General features: G+C 46.0%; 1 protein-coding gene across 1 annotated transcript in view; it reads left to right on the top strand.

Annotated features, from left to right (window-relative positions):
• LOC115144040 (protein CBFA2T2-like) overlaps nucleotides 1-19,303 on the top strand; it is an 86,526-nt gene that overhangs the window by 42,290 nt on the left and 24,933 nt on the right. The window contains 3 exon segments of the mRNA XM_065004098.1: nucleotides 16,200-16,379; nucleotides 16,983-17,224; nucleotides 18,375-18,464. Of these exon segments, the coding sequence (XP_064860170.1) occupies nucleotides 16,200-16,379; nucleotides 16,983-17,224; nucleotides 18,375-18,464 (512 nt within the window).

The raw sequence follows: 19,303 nt of genomic DNA on the forward strand, positions 1-19,303 counted from the left end.
ATCCTCCTCTATCCCCCTCTCCCTCCCTCTATCCCATCCTCCCTCTATCCCCTCTCCCTCCCTCTATCCCATCCTCCCTCTATCCCCCTCTCCCTCCCCTATCCCCTCCTCCCTCCCTCTATCCCCTCCTCCCTCCCTCTATCCCCTCCTCCCTCCCTCTATCCCCTTCTCCCTCCCTCTATCCCCTCCTCCCTCCCTATATCCCCTCTCCCTCCCCTTATCCTCCTCTCCCTCCCTCCCTCCCTCTATCTCCCTCTCCCTCCTATATCCCTCCCTATATCCCCTCCCCTCTCCCTCCCTATATCCCCATCTCCCCCTCTCTCTATTCCCTCCTCCCTCCCTATATCCCCTCTCCCTTCCTTTATCCCCCTCCCCTCCCTCTATCCCTCCTCCCTCCCTCTAAACCCCTCTCCCTCCCTCTATCCCATCCTCCCTATATCCCCCTCTCCTCCCTATATCCCCCTCTCCCTCCCCTATCCCCTCCTCCCTTTAAACCCCTCTCCCTCCCTCTATCCCCTTATCCCTCCCTCTATCCCCTCCTCCCTCCCTTTACACCCCTCTCCCTCCCTCTATCCCATCCTCCCTCTATCCCCTTCTCCCTCCCTCTATCCCATCCTCCCTATATCCCCCTCCCTCCCTATATCCCCTCTCCCTCCCTCTATCCCCTCCTCCCTCCCTATATCCCATCTCCCCCTCTCCCTCCCCTTATCCTCCTCTCCCTCCCTCCCTCTATCTCCCTCTCCCTCCTATATCCCTCCTATATCCCCTCCCCCTCTCCCTCCCTATATCCCCCTCTCCCCCCTCTCTATCCCCTCCTCCCTCCCTATATCCCCTCTCCCTCCCTCCCTCCTCTCCCTCCTCTATCCTCCTCTCCCTCCCTCTATCCCCTCCTCCCTCCTCTAAACCCCTCTCCCTCCCTCTATCCTCCTCTCCCTCCCTCTATCCCCTCCTCCCTCCCTCTAAACCCTTCTCCCTCCCTCTATCCCCCTCCCCCTCTATCCTCCTCTCCCTCCCTCTATCCACCTCTCCCTCCCTCTATCCCCTCCTCCCTCCCTCTAAACCCCTCTCCCTCCCTCTATCCACCTCTCCCTCCCTCTATCCCCTCCTCCCTCCCTCTAAACCCCTCTCCCTCCCTCTATCCCATCCTCCCTATATCCCCCTCTCCCTCCCTATATCCCCTCTCCCTCCCCTATCCCCTCCTCCGTCCCTTTAAACCCCCTCCTTCCCTATCCCCTTATCCCTCCCTCTATCCCTCCTCCCTCCCTTTACACCCCTCTCCCTCCCTCTATCCCATCCTCCCTCTATCCCCTTCTCCTCCCTCTATCCCATCCTCCCTCTATCCCCCTCTCCCTCCCTCTATCCCATCCTCCCTCTATCCCCCTCTCCCTCCTCTATCCCATCCTCCCTCTATCCCCCTCTCCCTCCCTCTATCCCATCCTCCCTCTATCCCCCTCTCCCTCCCTCTATCCCCTCCTCCCTCCCTCTATCCCCTCCTCCCTCCCTCTATCCCTCCTCCCTCCCTCTATCCCCTTCTCCCTCCCTCTATCCCCTCCTCCTCCCTATATCCCCTCTCCCTCCCCTTATCCTCCTCTCCCTCCCTCCCTCCCTCTCTCCTCTCCCTCCTATATCCCTCCCATCCCCCTCCCTCCCTATCCCCTCTATCCCCTCCTCCCTCCCTATATCCCCTCTCCCTTCCTTTATCCCCCTCTCCCTCCCTCTATCCCCTCCTCCCCCCTCTAAACCCCTCTCCCTCCCTCTATCCCATCCTCCCTATATCCCCCTCTCCCTCCCTATATCCCCCTCTCCCTCCCCCTATCCCCTCCTCCCTTTAAACCCCTCTCCCTCCCTCTATCCCTTATCCCTCCCTCTATCCCCTCCTCCCTCCCTTTACACCCTCTCCCTCCCTCTATCCCATCCTCCCTCTATCCCCTTCTCCCTCCCTCTATCCCATCCTCCCTATATCCCCCTCCCTCCCTATCCCCTCTCCCTCCCTCTATCCCCTCCTCCTCCCTATATCCCATCTCCCTCTCCCTCCCCTTATCCTCCTCTCCCTCCCTCCCTCTATCTCCCTCTCCCTCCTATATCCCTCCCTATATCCCCCCCCTCTCCCTCCCTATATCCCCCTCTCTCCCCTCTCTCTATCCCCTCCTCCCTCCCTATATCCCCTCTCCCTCCCTCTATCCTCCCTCCCTCCCCTATCCTCCTCTCCCTCCCTCTATCCCCTCCTCCCTCCCTCTAAACCCCTCTCCCTCCCTCTATCCTCCTCTCCCTCCCTCTATCCCCCTCCTCCCTCCCTCTAAACCCCTCTCCCTCCCTCTATCCCCTCTCCCTCCCTCTATCCTCCTCTCCCTCCCTCTATCCACCTCTCCCTCCCTCTATCCCCTCCTCCCTCCCTCTAAACCCTCTCCTCCCTCTATCCACCTCTCCCTCCCTCTATCCCTCCTCCCTCCCTCTAAACCCCTCTCCCTCCCTCTATCCCATCCTCCCTATATCCCCTCTCCCTCCCTATATCCCCTCTCCCTCCCCCTATCCCCTCTCCGTCCCTTTAAACCCCTCTCCTCTCCCCTCCCTCCCTCTATCCCCTCCTCCCTCCCTTTACACCCCTCTCCCTCCCTCTCCCATCCTCCCCATCCCCTTCTCCTCCCTCTATCCCATCCTCCCTCTATCCCCCTCTCCCTCCCTCTATCCCATCCTCCCTCTATCCCCCCTCTCCTCCCTCTCCCATCCTCCTCTATCCCCCTCCCTCCCTCTATCCCATCCTCCCTCTATCCCCTCTCCCTCCCTCTATCCTCCTCCCTCCCTCTATCCCTCCCTCTATCCCTCCTCCCTCCCTCTATCCCCCTCCCTCCCTCTATCACCCCCTCCCTCCCTCCCTATATCCCTCTCCCTCCCTTATCCTCCTCTCCCTCCCTCCCTCCCTCTATCTCCCTCTCCCTCCTATATCCCTCCCTATATCCCTCCCCTCCCTCCCTATATCCCCATCTCCCCCTCTCTCTATCCCCTCCTCCCTCCCTATATCCCCTCTCCTTCCTTTATCCCCTCTCCCTCCCTCTATCCCTCCTCCCTCCTCTAAACCCCTCTCCCTCCCCTCTATCCCATCCTCCCTATATCCCCCCTCCCTCCCTATCCCCCTCTCCCTCCCCCTATCCCCTCCTCCCTTTAAACCCCTCTCCCTCCCTCTATCCCCTTATCCCTCCCTCTATCCCCTCCTCCCCCTTTACACCCCCTCCCTCCCTCTATCCCATCCTCCCTCTATCCCCTTCTCCCTCCCTCTATCCCATCCTCCCTATATCCCCCTCCCTCCCTATATCCCCTCTCCCTCCCCTATCCCCTCCTCCCTTTAAACCCCTCTCCTCCCCTATCCCTCCTCCCTCCCTTTACACCCCTCTCCCTCCCTCTATCCCATCCTCCCTCTATCCCCTTCTCCCTCCCTCTATCCCATCCTCCCTCTATCCCACCCGCCCTCCACCTCCTCTGCTTCCCTTGGAACACAGCATTGTGTTTCTCCCCTTGGCTGGGGGAGCCGGGGCCCTTCTGTCCCTTCTGTCTCCTTCACAGGTGACTGTTGGGGGTCCCAGCTGGCCAGCCTCTTGCCCGATTAGATCCATATGGAGGATGGGGGACAGAGGAAGGAGGGATGAGGAGGGGGCCGGGGAAATCGAGGCAGCAACGGTACTGGTTGTGGTGCTAAGGGCTGATAGCTTAAAACCCTTTTGTGTCCTTGGCTTTGTGGGCAGGCTTCTTCCTCTGTTCTTGTCCTCTTTGACTCTCTCGTTCTTTTTCTCCTTCTCTCTCCCGTTGTCTCTCTTTTTCCCTCTTTCTCTCTCTCTTTCTCTCTCTGTTTCTCTCCCTCTCTATATTTCCTGAGTGTTTTGTTGGTAGGAGTGCGGGGCGTTAGATAGGTGGGTGCATTGCTCCTTTTTTGTGTTGTAATTAATTTTATATGGATTTAAGCATTCCGAGTTTAGAACCAGGTATTTTGATGGAAATGTATCTTTCTAAAATCACAAGCAAAATTCGACCTTTCAGAATCTAGTCATTTTGACTCTTTCTTTAGAAGCGCTTCTCTATTTGTTGTTTCAGACATTGGTGCTGTTGTTCTTGCTGTTGTTGTTGTACAGTCACATTGTCTGTCAGGTGTCCTTATTAAGTTACAACATCAAGGTTGGCTATGTGTGGGTTGGAATGGCCCACATGGCAGGAAATGTCCCTGAGTTGTGACATGGGGCGTGTGTGTGTGTGTGTGTGTGTGTGTGTGTGTGTGTGTGTGTGTGTGTGTGTGTGTGTGTGTGTGTGTGTGTGTGTGTGTGTGTGTGTGTGTGTGTGTGTGTGTGTGTGTGTGTGTGTGTGTGTGTGTGTGTGTGTGTGTGTTCAGAGGAAGCTGTCAGACAGTGATAAGTGGTGCACTGCCTCTCCTTTCACTCCATCCCACATGACAGCCTCTAGGTGTGTGAGGGGGCACAGAACTGACAGCATGGGTCTTCTACACTGAATTTAGATCATGAAACAACATGATAATAGGTGTTTTATCTTCCTTGAGACTCAGATCTGTTGTATCTGACAACCTGTAGTTGAAAGTCAAATTGTCAGTACCACACAAGTTGTCACTCTTATCACACAAACATTCCTCTACCTTTTGTCTTATATCTGCATTTTTCATCTGATTACTTACTCAAATATAACACAAATAGCCTCAAGACACACACACGTGTGTCACGTTTGATCTAGTTATTAAATGTAGTGACTCTTTTACTGGCCTTGTGGTAATACACCGTAGCAGGGAGGAGGTGTCGGGCCTTCCAGTTCACCACTTCATCTGTTTCTCAAAACATTCCTCTTTTCTATCTCTCTTTTTCTCTCCGTCGCTCTCTCTCTGTGTCTCCCTTTCTCTCTCGCTCTCTCTGTCTCTCATGGCTCTTTCTCTCTCTCGCTCTCCCCCTCCACAGCTGTTAGATTGCGCGCTTATTAGAGTGGGAGATTAGAGACACCTGGTGCACAGGAGAGGAGCACAATATATGTCTATCTATGAAGAATAAATGAAGATGAATGATTTAAGAAGAAGTGTTTAATAGTTGTGTTGTTGTTGATATTTCTTTATCAAATGTATTTGAAGTGCTTTATATTTTCACTTTTCTGACATGGTCCCCACCTACCTTTAAATTACATATGAATCTATTTAGATGCTTGTTCAGTCAGACTCCCCATTTTTGCCCTATTCTACTCTTATCTAGCCCTATTCTATTGGATTCTATTCTACTCTTATCTAGCCCTATTCTATTGGATTCTATTCTACTCTTATCCAACCCTATTCTATTGGATTCTATTCTACTCTTATCCAACCCTATTCTATTGGACTATATTCTACTCTTATCTAGCCCTATTCTATTGGATTCTATTCTACTCTTATCTAGCCCTATTCTATTGGATTCTATTCTACTCTTATCTAGCCCTATTCTATTGGATTCTATTCTACTCTTATCTAGCCCTATTCTATTGGATTCTATTCTACTCTTATCTAGCCCTATTCTATTAGATTCTATTCTACTCTTATCTAGCCCTATTCTATTGGATTCTATTCTACTCCTATCTAGCCCTATTCTATTGGATTCTATTCTACTCTTATCTAGCCCTATTCTATTGGATTCTATTCTACTCTTATCTAGCCCTATTCTATTTGATTCTGTTTGACTCTTATCTAGCCCTATTCTATTGGATGCTATTCTACTCTTATCCAACCCTATTCTATTGGATGCTATTCTACTCTTATCTAGCCCTTTTCTATTGGATTCCATTCTTATCTTATCTAGCACTATTCTATTAGATTCTATTCTACTGTCCTTTACACAGAATGTATTTATTTATTTTTAATATAAACCATATCTTTGAAAACTTCAGTTAATATGTACACTACAGCATTACTTTCCAGACTATTTTTCGCGTGTTAGTCAGTGTGTGTGTGTGCGCGTGTGTTTTGGCTGATGTGCCAGCTGCTTGATGTGTCCATCATGTGACAGACTCACAGTAGTAGTGGTCTCGGGTGACAGACTGACAGTAGTAGTGGTCTCGGGTGACAGACTGACAGTAGTCGTGGTCTCGGGTGACAGACTGACAGTAGTAGTGGTCTCGGGTGACAGACTGACAGTAGTAGTGGTCTCGGGTGACAGACTCACAGTGGTAGTGGTCTCGGGTGACAGACTGACAGTAGTAGTGGTCTCGGGTGACAGACTGACAGTAGTAGTGGTCTCGGGTGACAGACTGACAGTAGTAGTGGTCTCAGGTGACAGACTGACAGTAGTAGTGGTCTCGGGTGACAGACTGACAGTAGTAGTGGTGGTCTCACAGTGGTAGTGGTCTCAGGTGACAGACTGACAGTAGTAGTGGTCTCAGTAGTAGTGGTCTCGGGTGACAGACTGACAGTAGTAGTGGTCTCAGGTGGTGACAGACAGGTGACAGACTGACAGTAGTAGTGGTCTCAGGTGACAGACTGACAGTAGTAGTGGTCTTGGGTGACAGACTGACAGTAGTAGTGGTCTCGGGTGACAGACTGACAGTGGTAGTGGTCTCAGGTGACAGACTGACAGTAGTAGTGGTCTCAGGTGACAGACTGACAGTAGTAGTGGTCTTGGGTGACAGACTGACAGTAGTAGTGGTCTCGGGTGACAGACTGACAGTAGTAGTGGTCTCAGGTGACAGACTGACAGTGGTAGTGGTCTCAGGTGACAGACTGACAGTAGTAGTGGTCTCAGGTGACAGACTGACAGTGGTAGTGGTCTCAGGTGACAGACTGACAGTAGTAGTGGTCTTGGGTGACAGACTGACAGTGGTAGTGGTCTCAGGTGACAGACTGACAGTAGTAGTGGTCTCAGGTGACAGACTGACAGTAGTAGTGGTCTCAGGTGACAGACTGACAGTGGTAGTGGTCTCAGGTTAGTGGTCTCAGGTGACAGACTGACAGTGGTAGTGGTCTCAGGTGACAAACTGACAATAGTAGTGGTCTCAGGTGACAGACTGACAGTAGTAGTGGTCTCAGGTGGACTGACAGAGTGGTCTCCAGGACAGACTAGTGGTAGTGGTCTCAGGTTACAGACTGACAGTAGTAGTGGTCTCGGGTGACAGACTGACAGTGGTAGTGGTCTCAGGTGACAGACTGACAGTAGTAGTGGTCTCAGGTGACAGACTGACAGTAGTAGTGGTCTTGGGTGACAGACTGACAGTAGTAGTGGTCTCGGGTGACAGACTGACAGTAGTAGTGGTCTCAGGTGACAGACTGACAGTGGTAGTGGTCTCAGGTGACAGACTGACAGTAGTAGTGGTCTCAGGTGACAGACTGACAGTGGTAGTGGTCTCAGGTGACAGACTGACAGTAGTAGTGATCTTGGGTGACAGACTGACAGTGGTAGTGGTCTCAGGTGACAGACTGACAGTAGTAGTGGTCTCAGGTGACAGACTGACAGTAGTAGTGGTCTCAGGTTACAGACTGACAGTGGTAGTGGTCTCAGGTTACAGACTGACAGTGGTAGTGGTCTCAGGTGACAGACTGACAGTGGTAGTGGTCTCAGGTGACAAACTGACAATAGTAGTGGTCTCAGGTGACAGACTGACAGTAGTAGTGGTCTCAGGTGACAGACTGACAGTAGTAGTGGTCTCAGGTTACAGACTGACAGTGGTAGTGGTCTCAGGTTACAGACTGACAGTGGTAGTGGTCTCAGGTGACAGACTGACAGTGGTAGTGGTCTCAGGTGACAAACTGACAATAGTAGTGGTCTCAGGTGACAGACTGACAGTAGTAGTGGTCTCAGGTGACAGACTGACAGTAGTAGTGGTCTGAGGTGACAGACTGACAGTGGTAGTGGTCTCAGGTGACAGACTGACAGTAGTAGTGGTCTCAGGTTACAGACTGAAAGTGGTAGTGGTCTCAGGTTACAGACTGACAGTGGTAGTGGTCTCAGGTGACAGACTGACAGTGGTAGTGGTCTCAGGTTACAGACTGAAAGTGGTAGTGGTCTCAGGTGACAGACTGATAGTAGTAGTGGTCTCAGGTGACAGACTGACAGTGGTAGTGGTCTCAGGTTACAGACTGACAGTGGTAGTGGTCTCAGGTGACAGACTGACAGTAGTAGTGGTCTCAGGTGACAGACTGACAGTAGTAGTGGTCTCAGGTGACAGACTGACAATAGTAGTGGTCTCAGGTGACAGACTGACAGTAGTAGTGGTCTCAGGTGACAGACTGACAATAGTAGTGGTCTCAGGTGACAAACTGACAATAGTAGTGGTCTCAGGTGACAGACTGACAGTAGTAGTGGTCTCAGGTGACAGACTGACAGTAGTAGTGGTCTCAGGTGACAGACTGACAGTGGTAGTGGTCTCAGGTTACAGACTGACAGTGGTAGTGGTCTCAGGTGACAGACTGACAGTAGTAGTGGTCTCAGGTGACAGACTGACAGTAGTAGTGGTCTCAGGTGACAGACTGACAATAGTAGTGGTCTCAGGTGACAAACTGACAATAGTAGTGGTCTCAGGTGACAGACTGACAGTGGTAGTGGTCTCAGGTGACAGACTGACAGTGGTAGTGGTCTCAGGTGACAGACTGACAGTAGTAGTGGTCTCAGGTGACAGACTGACAATAGTAGTGGTCTCAGGTGACAAACTGACAATATTAGTGGTCTCAGGTGACAGACTGACAGTGGTAGTGGTCTCAGGTGACAGACTGACAGTGGTAGTGGTCTCAGGTGACAGACTGACAATAGTAGTGGTCTCAGGTGACAAACTGACAATAGTAGTGGTCTCAGGTGACAGACTGACAGTGGTAGGGGTCTCAGGTGACAGACTGACAGTGGTAGGGGTCTCAGGTGACAGACTGACAGTGGTAGGGGTCTCAGGTGACAGACTGACAGTGGTAGGGGTCTCAGGTGACAGTGCTTGGTAAAGGAACTGGAAAGAAATATAGTTTTTTTAATACTGTCTATTATTTTGACTTGAGATAGATGCACTCTGGCCCATATTCACAAAGCTTCTCAGAGTAGGAGTCCTGATCTGGAATCAGGTGTCCCCGTCCATATCATATTATGATCTAAAAGGTAAAACTGATATAAAATGAAAAAGTGATCCTAGATCAGCACTCATATACTCTGATACACTTTGTACATATGAACCACTAAACACAAATCAATATATTGGAAGCAATGGAGGGGTTTACTCAGAGGATAGAGTTGCATATCAGCTTTCTATTGTGTTGGCGGAACTCATATTGTTATTACGAAGTTATACGTCCAAGGGATTGTGTTATTGAGACATCATCCTCATTAATACTCATATTGTTGTTATGAAGTTATACGTCCAAGGGATTGTGTTATTGAGACATCATCCTCATTAATACTCATATTGTTATTATGAAGTTATACGTCCAAGGGATTGTGTTATTGAGACATCATCCTCATTAATACTCATATTGTTATTATGAAGTTATACGTCCAAGGGATTGTGTTATTGAGACATCATCCTCATTAATACTCATATTGTTATTATGAAGTTATACGTCCAAGGGATTGTGTTATTGAGACATCATCCTCATTAATACTGATATTGTTATTATGAAGTTATACGTCCAAGGGATTGTGTTATTGAGACATCATCCTCATTAATACTGATATTGTTATTATGAAGTTATACGTCCAAGGGATTGTGTTATTGAGACATCATCCTCATTAATACTCATATTGTTACTATGAAGTTATACGTCCAAGGGATTGTGTTATTGAGACATCATCCTCATTAATACTCATATTGTTATTATGAAGTTATACGTCCAAGGGATTGTGTTATTGAGACATCATCCTCATTAATACTCATATTGTTATTATGAAGTTATACGTCCAAGGGATTGTGTTATTGAGACATCATCCTCATTAATACTCATATTGTTATTATGAAGTTATACGTCCAAGGGATTGTGTTATTGAGACATCATCCTCATTAATACTCATATTGTTATTATGAAGTTATACGTCAAGGGATTGTGTTATTGAGACATCATCCTCATTAATACTCATATTGTTATTATGAAGTTATACGTCCAAGGGATTGTGTTATTGAGACATCATCCTCATTAATACTCATATTGTTATTATGAAGTTATACGTCCAAGGGATTGTGTTATTGAGACATCATCCTCATTAATACTGATATTGTTATTATGAAGTTATACGTCCAAGGGATTGTGTTATTGAGACATCATCCTCATTAATACTCATATTGTTATTATGAAGTTATACGTCCAAGGGATTGTGTTATTGAGACATCATCCTCATTAATACTGATATTGTTATTATGAAGTTATACGTCCAAGGGATTGTGTTATTGAGACATCATCCTCATTAATACTCATATTGTTATTATGAAGTTATACGTCCAAGGGATTGTGTTATTGAGACATCATCCTCATTAATACTGATATTGTTATTACGAAGTTATACATCCAAGGGATTGTGTTATTGAGACATCATCCTCATTAATACTGATATTGTTATTATGAAGTTATACGTGCATTCGGGAAGTATTCAGACCCCTTGAATTTTTTGTTAAGTTACAGCCTTATTCTAAAATTGATTACATTGTTTTTTTCCCTTGTCAATATACACACAATACCCAATAATGACAAAGCAAAAACAGGTTTTTATACATTTTTGCTAATTTATAAAAATAAAAAAACAGAAATATCACATTTACTTAAGTATTCAGACCCTTTACTCAGTACTTTGTTGGTTAGGGGCTTGTATTCAACGCATGTGACTAATAAGATTTGATTTGAAGCTATACGTCCCATGGATCATGTTATTGAGACGTGTGGAGCTATACGTCCCATGGATCGTGTTATTGAGACGCATGGAGCTATACGTCCCATGGATCGTGTTATTGAGACGTGTGGAGCTATACGTCCCATGGATCGTGTTATTGAGACGTGTGGAGCTATACGTCCCATGGATCGTGTTATTGAGACGTGTGGAGCTATACGTCCCATGGATCGTGTTATTGAGACGTGTGGAGCTATACGTCCCATGGATCGTGTTATTGAGACGTGTGGAGCTATACGTCCCATGGATCGTGTTATTGAGACGTGTGGAGCTATACGTCCCATGGATCGTGTTATTGAGACGTGTGGAGCTATACGTCCCATGGATCGTGTTATTGAGACGTGTGGAGCTATACGTCCCATGGATCGTGTTATTGAGGCGTGTGGAGCTATACGTCCCATGGATCGTGTTATTGAGACGTGTGGAGCTATACGTCCCATGGATCGTGTTATTGAGACGTGTGGAGCTATACGTCCCATGGATCGTGTTATTGAGACGTGTGGAGCTATACGTCCCATGGATCGTGTTATTGAGACGTGTGGAGCTACACGTCCCATGGATCGTGTTATTGAGACGTGTGGAGCTACACGTCCCATGGATCGTGTTATTGAGACGTGTGGAGCTACACGTCCCATGGATCGTGTTATTGAGACGTGTGGAGCTACACGTCCCATGGATCGTGTTATTGAGACGTGTGGAGCTACACGTCCCATGGATCGTGTTATTGAGACGTGTGGAGCTATACGTCCCATGGATCATGTTATTGAGACTTGTGGAGCTATACGTCCCATGGATCATTTATTGAGACGTGTGGAGCATTGGAACCAGTGTGTGTGCTCCAGGCTGCTCTCTGTCAAGTGCTGGCACGGTGTATGTGTGTGTGTGCGGGCTTGTGTATTCCCGTCACTGTGCCACGTGCGTGTGTGCGAGACAGAAGCCCAAATTGCTGTGTATAGCCTTTCTTCCTGCCCCTCCTGCTCTCCTGAACAGGTGGTGCGATAGAAGGCAGACCATGGGGTGCGGAGAGAGAGAGAGAGAGAGATGGAGAGAAGGAGAGAGGGGAGGACAAGAATAGGGTGAGAAATGAAGGGAGGGTAGAGTCAGAGCGGGGCTCAGATGCAAGGGCAGAGCGAGCGGTCAAATGGCAGGGTGCAGCGCTGTAATCCAGAGAGTTCAGGTGAACCCTCACTGTTGTGTGGGAATGTGTGTGTGTGCACATGCTTGTCTGCTGGCTTTATTAATTCAACAGTTGAAGTCGGTAAGTTTACATACACTTAGGTTGTAGTCATTAAAACTCATTTTTCAATCACTCCACAAATTTCTTGTTAACAAACTATATTTCTGGCAAGTCGGTTAGGACATCTACTTTGTACATGTCACCAGTCATTTTTCAAACAATTGTTTACAAACAGATTATTTCACTTATAATTAACTGTATCACAATTCCAGTGGGTCAGAAGTTTACATACACTAAGTTGACTGTGCCTTTAAACAGCTTGGAAAATTCCTGAAAATTATGTCATGGCTTTAGAAGCTTCTGATAGGCTAATTGACATCATTTGAGTCAATTGGAGGTGTACCTGTGGATGTATTTCAAGGCCTACCTTCAATCTCAGTGCCTCTTTGCTTGACATCATAGAAAATCAAAATAAATCAGCCAGCAGTTTCCAAATGCCTGAGATGAACGTACTTTGGTGTGAAAAGTGCAAATCAATCCCAGAACAACAACAAAGGAAATTGTGAAGATTCTGGAGGAAACCGGTACAAACGTATCTATATCCACAGTAAATCAAGTCCTATATCGACATAACCTGAAAGGCTGCTCAGCAAGGAAGAATCCACTGTTCCAAAACCGCCATAAAAAAGCCAAAGCAACTACACATGGGGACAAAGATGGTACTTTTTGGAGAAATGTCCTCTGGTCTGATGAAACAAAAATAGAACTGTTTGGCCATGAAGGCCGTCGTTATGTTCTAGGAAAAAGGGGGATGCTTGGAAGCCGAAGAACACCATCGCAACCCGTGATGCACGGGGGTGGCAGCATCATGTTGTGGGGGTGCTTGCTGCAGGTGGGTCTGTTGCACTTCACAAAATAGATGGCATCATGAGGGAGGAAAACAAAGTCAGGGTATTGGAGTGGCCATCATAAAGCCCTGACCTCAATCCTATAGAAAATTTGTGGGCAGAACTGAAAAAGCATGTGTGTGCAAGGAGGCCTACAAACCCGACTTAGTTACACCAGCTCTGTCATTCTTCAAATAAAGTGGTGATCCTAACTGACCTAAAACAGGGAATTTTTACTAGGATTAAATTTCAGGAACTGTGAATAACTGGATTTCAAATGTATTTACCTAAGGTGTATGTAAACTTCCGACTTCAACTGTACATGTACTTGAGTATTACACTGTATAAAAAAAACATCCACAAATCTAGTTGTTTTACATTTACATTACAGTTTTAATTCATTATTATTAAGTAGGGGTGCAACTTTCACTGGGGTCATGTCCCTCCCACATTCTGAAATTACATTTTTGTCCCCCCCCCGGTTTTATCATTGGAATGTGATACAAAACGAGGCAACGGCGTGCTTTAGGACCATGCGGTCTCCTCCGAGCAGTTGGGTAGGCTGTTTGGAGTGTTTATCCAATTGGATAAAAAAATATATATATCTATCTATGTCGTCGTCCCCCCACTTCTAAAACCAAAACCCTGTTATTAAGTATCTGGTTCCACAGCCAATTTAAAATGTGTTTACTCAACTTGTCTCATATGTTCATTCAACTAGAATATAAATTATTATTTGGGCATCTTATTTAAAAATGGGTGTGCAACTGGTTACAAACACAGTGCTTTTAACTGACATATTTGACCCATGTTGACATGCATTCAACATGTCCTCACCTGGGACTTGAACACACAACCTGTTTTTTCATGGCTACCCCGATCTTCCTGTTACGCAACCATGTCTGTGTCAAAAAGCTGATTCCATTTTCTTATTTAAGCAATTGATGTTTTTCTGTTTACAGTTGTTGTCTTGATGTTGGTATGGCATATTTTTACTACTTAATCACTATGATAAATCAAATATTTTTTCTTGAGTGTAATTTTAACAGAGCTAAGATTTACTTTGGAGTGCAAAGTGAACCAAGATTTTGTGAGTTCAAATCCCAGATGAGGACATGTTGATTATTAATTACTGTATAAATGAACATGCACAATGTAATTATGTTTGTGAAATATGTAAGTTGAAAACATTGTCTGTTAAAAGCTCTGTGTGTGTAACTAGTTCCACAGCCTTTTTTAGGTAACATGCCCACATTTCTAGTTGAATGAACATATGAGACAATTTGAGCAAACACATATTTTTAAGTTGACAGAATTATTGTTGGAGCTAAGTTTAGCCCAACTAAAAGTATTAAGTTCATATACCACTTTTACCAAAAAGTTGAGTAAACTAAAAAATAAAAAATAAAATAATACTTAATAATATTTAGCTGAAACAACTCATATGTTTTCAGTGTAAGCAAGCATATACCTTTGTTGCTTTTCCTTTTTCTAAAGGGGTATGTCTACGAACCACCCTAGTCATGAGGCGTATTGGTTATTTCAACATGCCAATATCATCGGGAGCCCCTCCTTTGGAGTCCATCCATCAAGTCCACAGTGGAACCACATCCTGCAGTGGCCTGTTTTTTCATTTCCTAGTTTTTACCTTAATTGTTTATCATCACATGCTGGCATATTAAATGCCATATCGCTCTCCATCTCAAACACGCTTAAAAATCACTGAAGTACTGGCTGTTGCATTCATATGTTTGTGTATGAAGGCAGATGCTCAGTTCATGACATCAAAAGAGCATAATAGTCTGGCTCTAAAGAAAAACCCTAAAACCAAGGAACCTCTCACCCAACCTTTTACCCTTTAAAACTGATTGTCTGTTAATCATCTGTCTAAAAGCAGTTGGAAGCATCTGATCCACTCCAAATAGAGACCAGACCCAGTCTTCATGGGGATCGGACGAACACAGATGCCCTCTGATCTAAAGATTATTACCATCTCTCTCTCCCCCATCCCCTGATCTGGTGGTCCCATTCATTTCATTCATTGGCCGTGGCATATTGAGAAGTATGCGTTTAACATTCAAAAGCTTTTGCGATCTTGTTAGTAAAGCGTGAAATAGCTCCCGCCCTCTTTTCCTTCTTTCTTCGGCCCCACTGGCTCAATGAAGGGCCATTCTTCTCCACAAACACAATGGCTTTTCTTCATTAGCACTTCTGCCATGGATCTCAATGGAAGGGTTGAGCATGTCAAGGCAAGGCTAGACCCCAAGACATCTGGTTGCTCTACCAGAGGCAGAAGGAGGGTGGAGGAAGGGGAGGTTCTGCTGTTGTTTTCTTCCATGAAAAAGCTGGGGACATTGATAATATTGAGTCTGGAAATGTTCAGTCACTCATCTTAACACTCACACAGAGTGGACAAAACATTAAGATTACCTTCTCTTTCCATGACACAGACTGATCAGGTGAATCCAGGTGAAAGCTATGATTCCTTGTTGATGTCACCTGTTAAATCCGCTTTAGTCAGCATAGATGAAAGGGAGGAGACAGGTTAAAGAAGGATGTTTAGGCCTTGAGAGTGAGACAGTTGAGACATGGATTGTGTATGTGCCATTCAGAGGTTGAGCCATATATCCCTGTGGAACGCTTTAGATACCTTGTGGATTCCATGCCCCGACAAACTGAGGCTGTTCTGAGGGCAAATGGGTGTACACCTTTCTAATATTGAGTTGCACCCCACCCTTTCGCCCTCAGAAAAGCCTGAATTCATCAGGTGTGGACGCAGGGATACTGTGAAAGTGTCCCACAGGGATACTGGTCCATGTTGGATACTGGTCCAACGCTTCCCACAGTTGTGTCAAGTTAGCACACACACACACATTGATGCGGAGGATAGTGTGTGTTTATGTGGGTTTGTAATTTGAGTGGCTGATGATGGAAACCAGACTGCAAACCTACTTCTCCACATTAGCGTGTGTGTGTACGTATATGCATGAATGTGTGTGTGTACATACATGCAGCTGTTTGAACACCTTGACCACAAAACATCTCTGTCATGCACCTATTGACCCTGTCCCTCCTCTCTCTCGCTCTCTCTCTCGCTCTCTCTCTCTCTCTCGCTCTCTCTCTCCCTTCCTCTTCTCTCTCGCTCTCTCTTCCTCCCCTATCTCTCCATCCCTTCTCTCTCTCTCCCTTCCTCTTCTCTCTCGCTCTCTCTTCCTCCCCTATCTCTCCATCCCTACTCTCTCCCTCCCTTATTTCTCCCTCCCCTCCCTCTCTCCTCCTCCTCAGACAGTGGTGAGAAGAAGACCCCTGCCATGCCCGGCTCTCCTGTGGATGTCAAGACTCATTCCAGACCAGTCCCCAGACCAGTCCCCAGACCAGTGCCCAGCAGCAGCAGTGCCACCATGCCGCCCCTGCCCTCCGTGAACCCCAGCGGACCCCGGCCAGCCTCCTTCTCCTCCACCACTCGTGAGTACCACAGATATTAGCACTCTTACCATAGAAATAGAATGACTGGAGCAGTCATCCCCAGGAAGTACAGCAGGAAATGTACCCATAAACCTGGAAGTAATGAAGAAAGTGCAGGATTCAATTTGTGCTTTATTGACAGTCAATTTAAGGGACGTTAAGACTCTTACCACCACTAGCTCCCCATAGAGGAGCGTCCTGGGTCTGCAGCCTCGTAATATCCATTATCCATAGATGAATTAGGGCATTGTGGTAAACGATTTTGGAGTATTCTGATATATCTGAAAGGCTTCCTTTTTTGTCTGCTTTACTTTATGGCCATATAATAATAACATGTATTTATAAAGCCCCCTTTGTTGTCACAAAGGCCTGGACTGTAACCCGGGCCTAGATCAGATAGGTATAAATCAGGATTCCATATGAAAGACCTGGTGATTCGATAATGAATGTGATATGTATTGTCCCTCTGTAGCATTTGCATCAGCCCATCCAGTCGAAGTACTACCTCCCATGTTGGACCACATTTGATAAACTTTTTTGACCTCCTACGCCGACCTCTCATTTGCTCCTCTCCCTCCCCATCCCGCCTCTTCCCTCACCCAGTGACCAATGGAATCCACCACTCCCCGCCCACCCTAAATGCTGTGCCCTCGCCGCCCCAGCGCTACAGCAATGGGCCTAGCTCCTCATCTTCCTCCTCGCTGGCCAATCAGCAGCTCCCGGCCACATGCGGCGCCCGACAGCTCAGCAAGCTCAAACGCTTCCTGACGACGCTGCAGCAGTTCGGCAATGACATCTCGCCCGAGATCGGAGAGAGTGTCCGCAACCTGGTGCTGGCCCTCGTGGTGAGTGGGTGATAAAACATTTTAGGAATGATGGAGAAATAGATGGATGGAAACTCCCATAAAACATTGTCACTTATTCTGTATTGATATGTCAACATAGTTGCATTTGATTTGAGATGTGTTTCGATGATTTAAATTAGTTGAACTGAATTGAATGGAGTCAAATCAAATTTAAGTGATATATGTAGAATGAAATATTTGAACATATGAATATGTTACTTTTAATACCAGTATAAATATCTGCCCAAAATAGAAAAGACAGTATGTGTTATTTATGTTGGGCGTGATTTTATTTCGTCAGATGTTTTCATTCAATGGAACATGGCTGTATATTCAGTTTATGTGGCCCAAATGGACACACGGTATTGGTTTTGACAGGCCCCATCTGCAACATATTGAGTCCTGTGCTGCACATTATACCTACAGTGGGGAGAACAAGTATTTGATACACTGCCGATTTTGCAGGTTTTCCTACTTACAAAGCATGTAGAGGTCTGTAATTTTTATCATAGGTACAACTGTGAGACGGAATCTAAAACAAAAATCCAGAAAATCACAGGGTATGTTTTTTAAGTAATTAATTTGCATTTTATTGCATGACATAAGTATTTGATACATCAGAAAAGCAGAACTTAATATTTGAAAAACTAACGGGTCTGTGAGAGCCGGAATTCTTACTGGTTGGTAGGTGATCAAATACTTATGTCATGCAATAAAATGCAAATTAATTACTTAAAAATCATACAATGTGATTGTATACCTATGACAATGTGAAGTGTACCTATGATAAAAATTACAGACCTTTACATGCTTTGTAAGTAGGAAAACATGCTAAATCGGCAGTGTATCAAGTACTTGTTCTCCCCACTGTACATATAATCTGTTGCACATCATTCATCCATGAACAAGTTGATCAGCAGTTGAAAGGGAAACTGACTTTTGGTGCCATATAGTTATTTCTCTGGTCACTCAAAGGGATTCAAGTCTATCCTCATGTCTGAGAGAATCTATTTGGACTGATCTACAAATGGACTCTGGCAGCTGCAATGTAGTTGATCTGGAATACGCACAATGTCAAGCTCAGTGATGGAGACAAATAAATTGAACCTTAAGAGGTGAATTGTGATTGGCTGATCTCTATGTGTCCCAGAATTCAACAGTCACCATCGAGGAGTTCCACTCAAGGCTCCAGGAGGCCACCAACTTTCCCCTGAGGCCCTTCGTCATTCCCTTCCTCAAGGTAACACCTACCTCCTCTCTTTCTCTCTGTTTCCCATCTCTCTATTTCTCTGTTACTCTCTGTTATTTCCACTCTTTATTTCACATCTCTCTTTTCTCTCCCTCTCTCTTTTTTTCCCTCTCTCTTTCCTTTCCTCTCTTTCTCTCTCTCACACTCTTTCTCCCTCTTATATCTCTCTCTCTCACTCTCTTTCTCCCCTCTTTCTCTCTCTCTCTTTCTCCCCTCTTCTCTCACTCTTTCTGTCTCACTCTCTCTCCCTTCTCTCTCTCTCACACACTCTTTCCCACCTCTCTCTCTCTCTCTCTCCCCCCTCTATCTTTCCTTCTCCCTGTGCTGTGAATATTCATAACTGAATCCAGGCCTGTGCTGCTACAGTGTTCCTCTTTGTCCTCCTCACAAGGCCTTTGATGTTTCGGATGAGGTTTACAATGACTCAAGGACTGTGTATAATTAGTCATGAAATCAGGAGTGGGAAAAACCAGATGTTTGTATTGAAGGTAAAAGCTAGAATTCATCCCAAATGGCACCCTATTCCCTATAGAGTACACTATTTTTGACCTGGCCTCCATGGGAAGAAGTGTACTATATAGAGGATAGGGTGTTATTTGGGACATATTCTTTTCATGAAGCGTAGAGGAGCTTCTGGCACAGAGGATTATAATTACAGTTCTCTCAGAAATCTTTGGACGTCATTGTCTAGTATTTAATAAACCAATAATAACGCAAATATGCAAACAAATCATGAGAAACTGCAAGTAGATGGTAGCGTAATTAGAATGGGTAAAAAATATTATAATCTCATTGAATATTTAACAGCCAGACGTTTGTCATACAAAAAG

This window comes from Oncorhynchus nerka, linkage group LG2 (genome assembly GCF_034236695.1).
Source record: "Oncorhynchus nerka isolate Pitt River linkage group LG2, Oner_Uvic_2.0, whole genome shotgun sequence".
NCBI classification, from domain to species: domain Eukaryota; kingdom Metazoa; phylum Chordata; class Actinopteri; order Salmoniformes; family Salmonidae; genus Oncorhynchus; species Oncorhynchus nerka.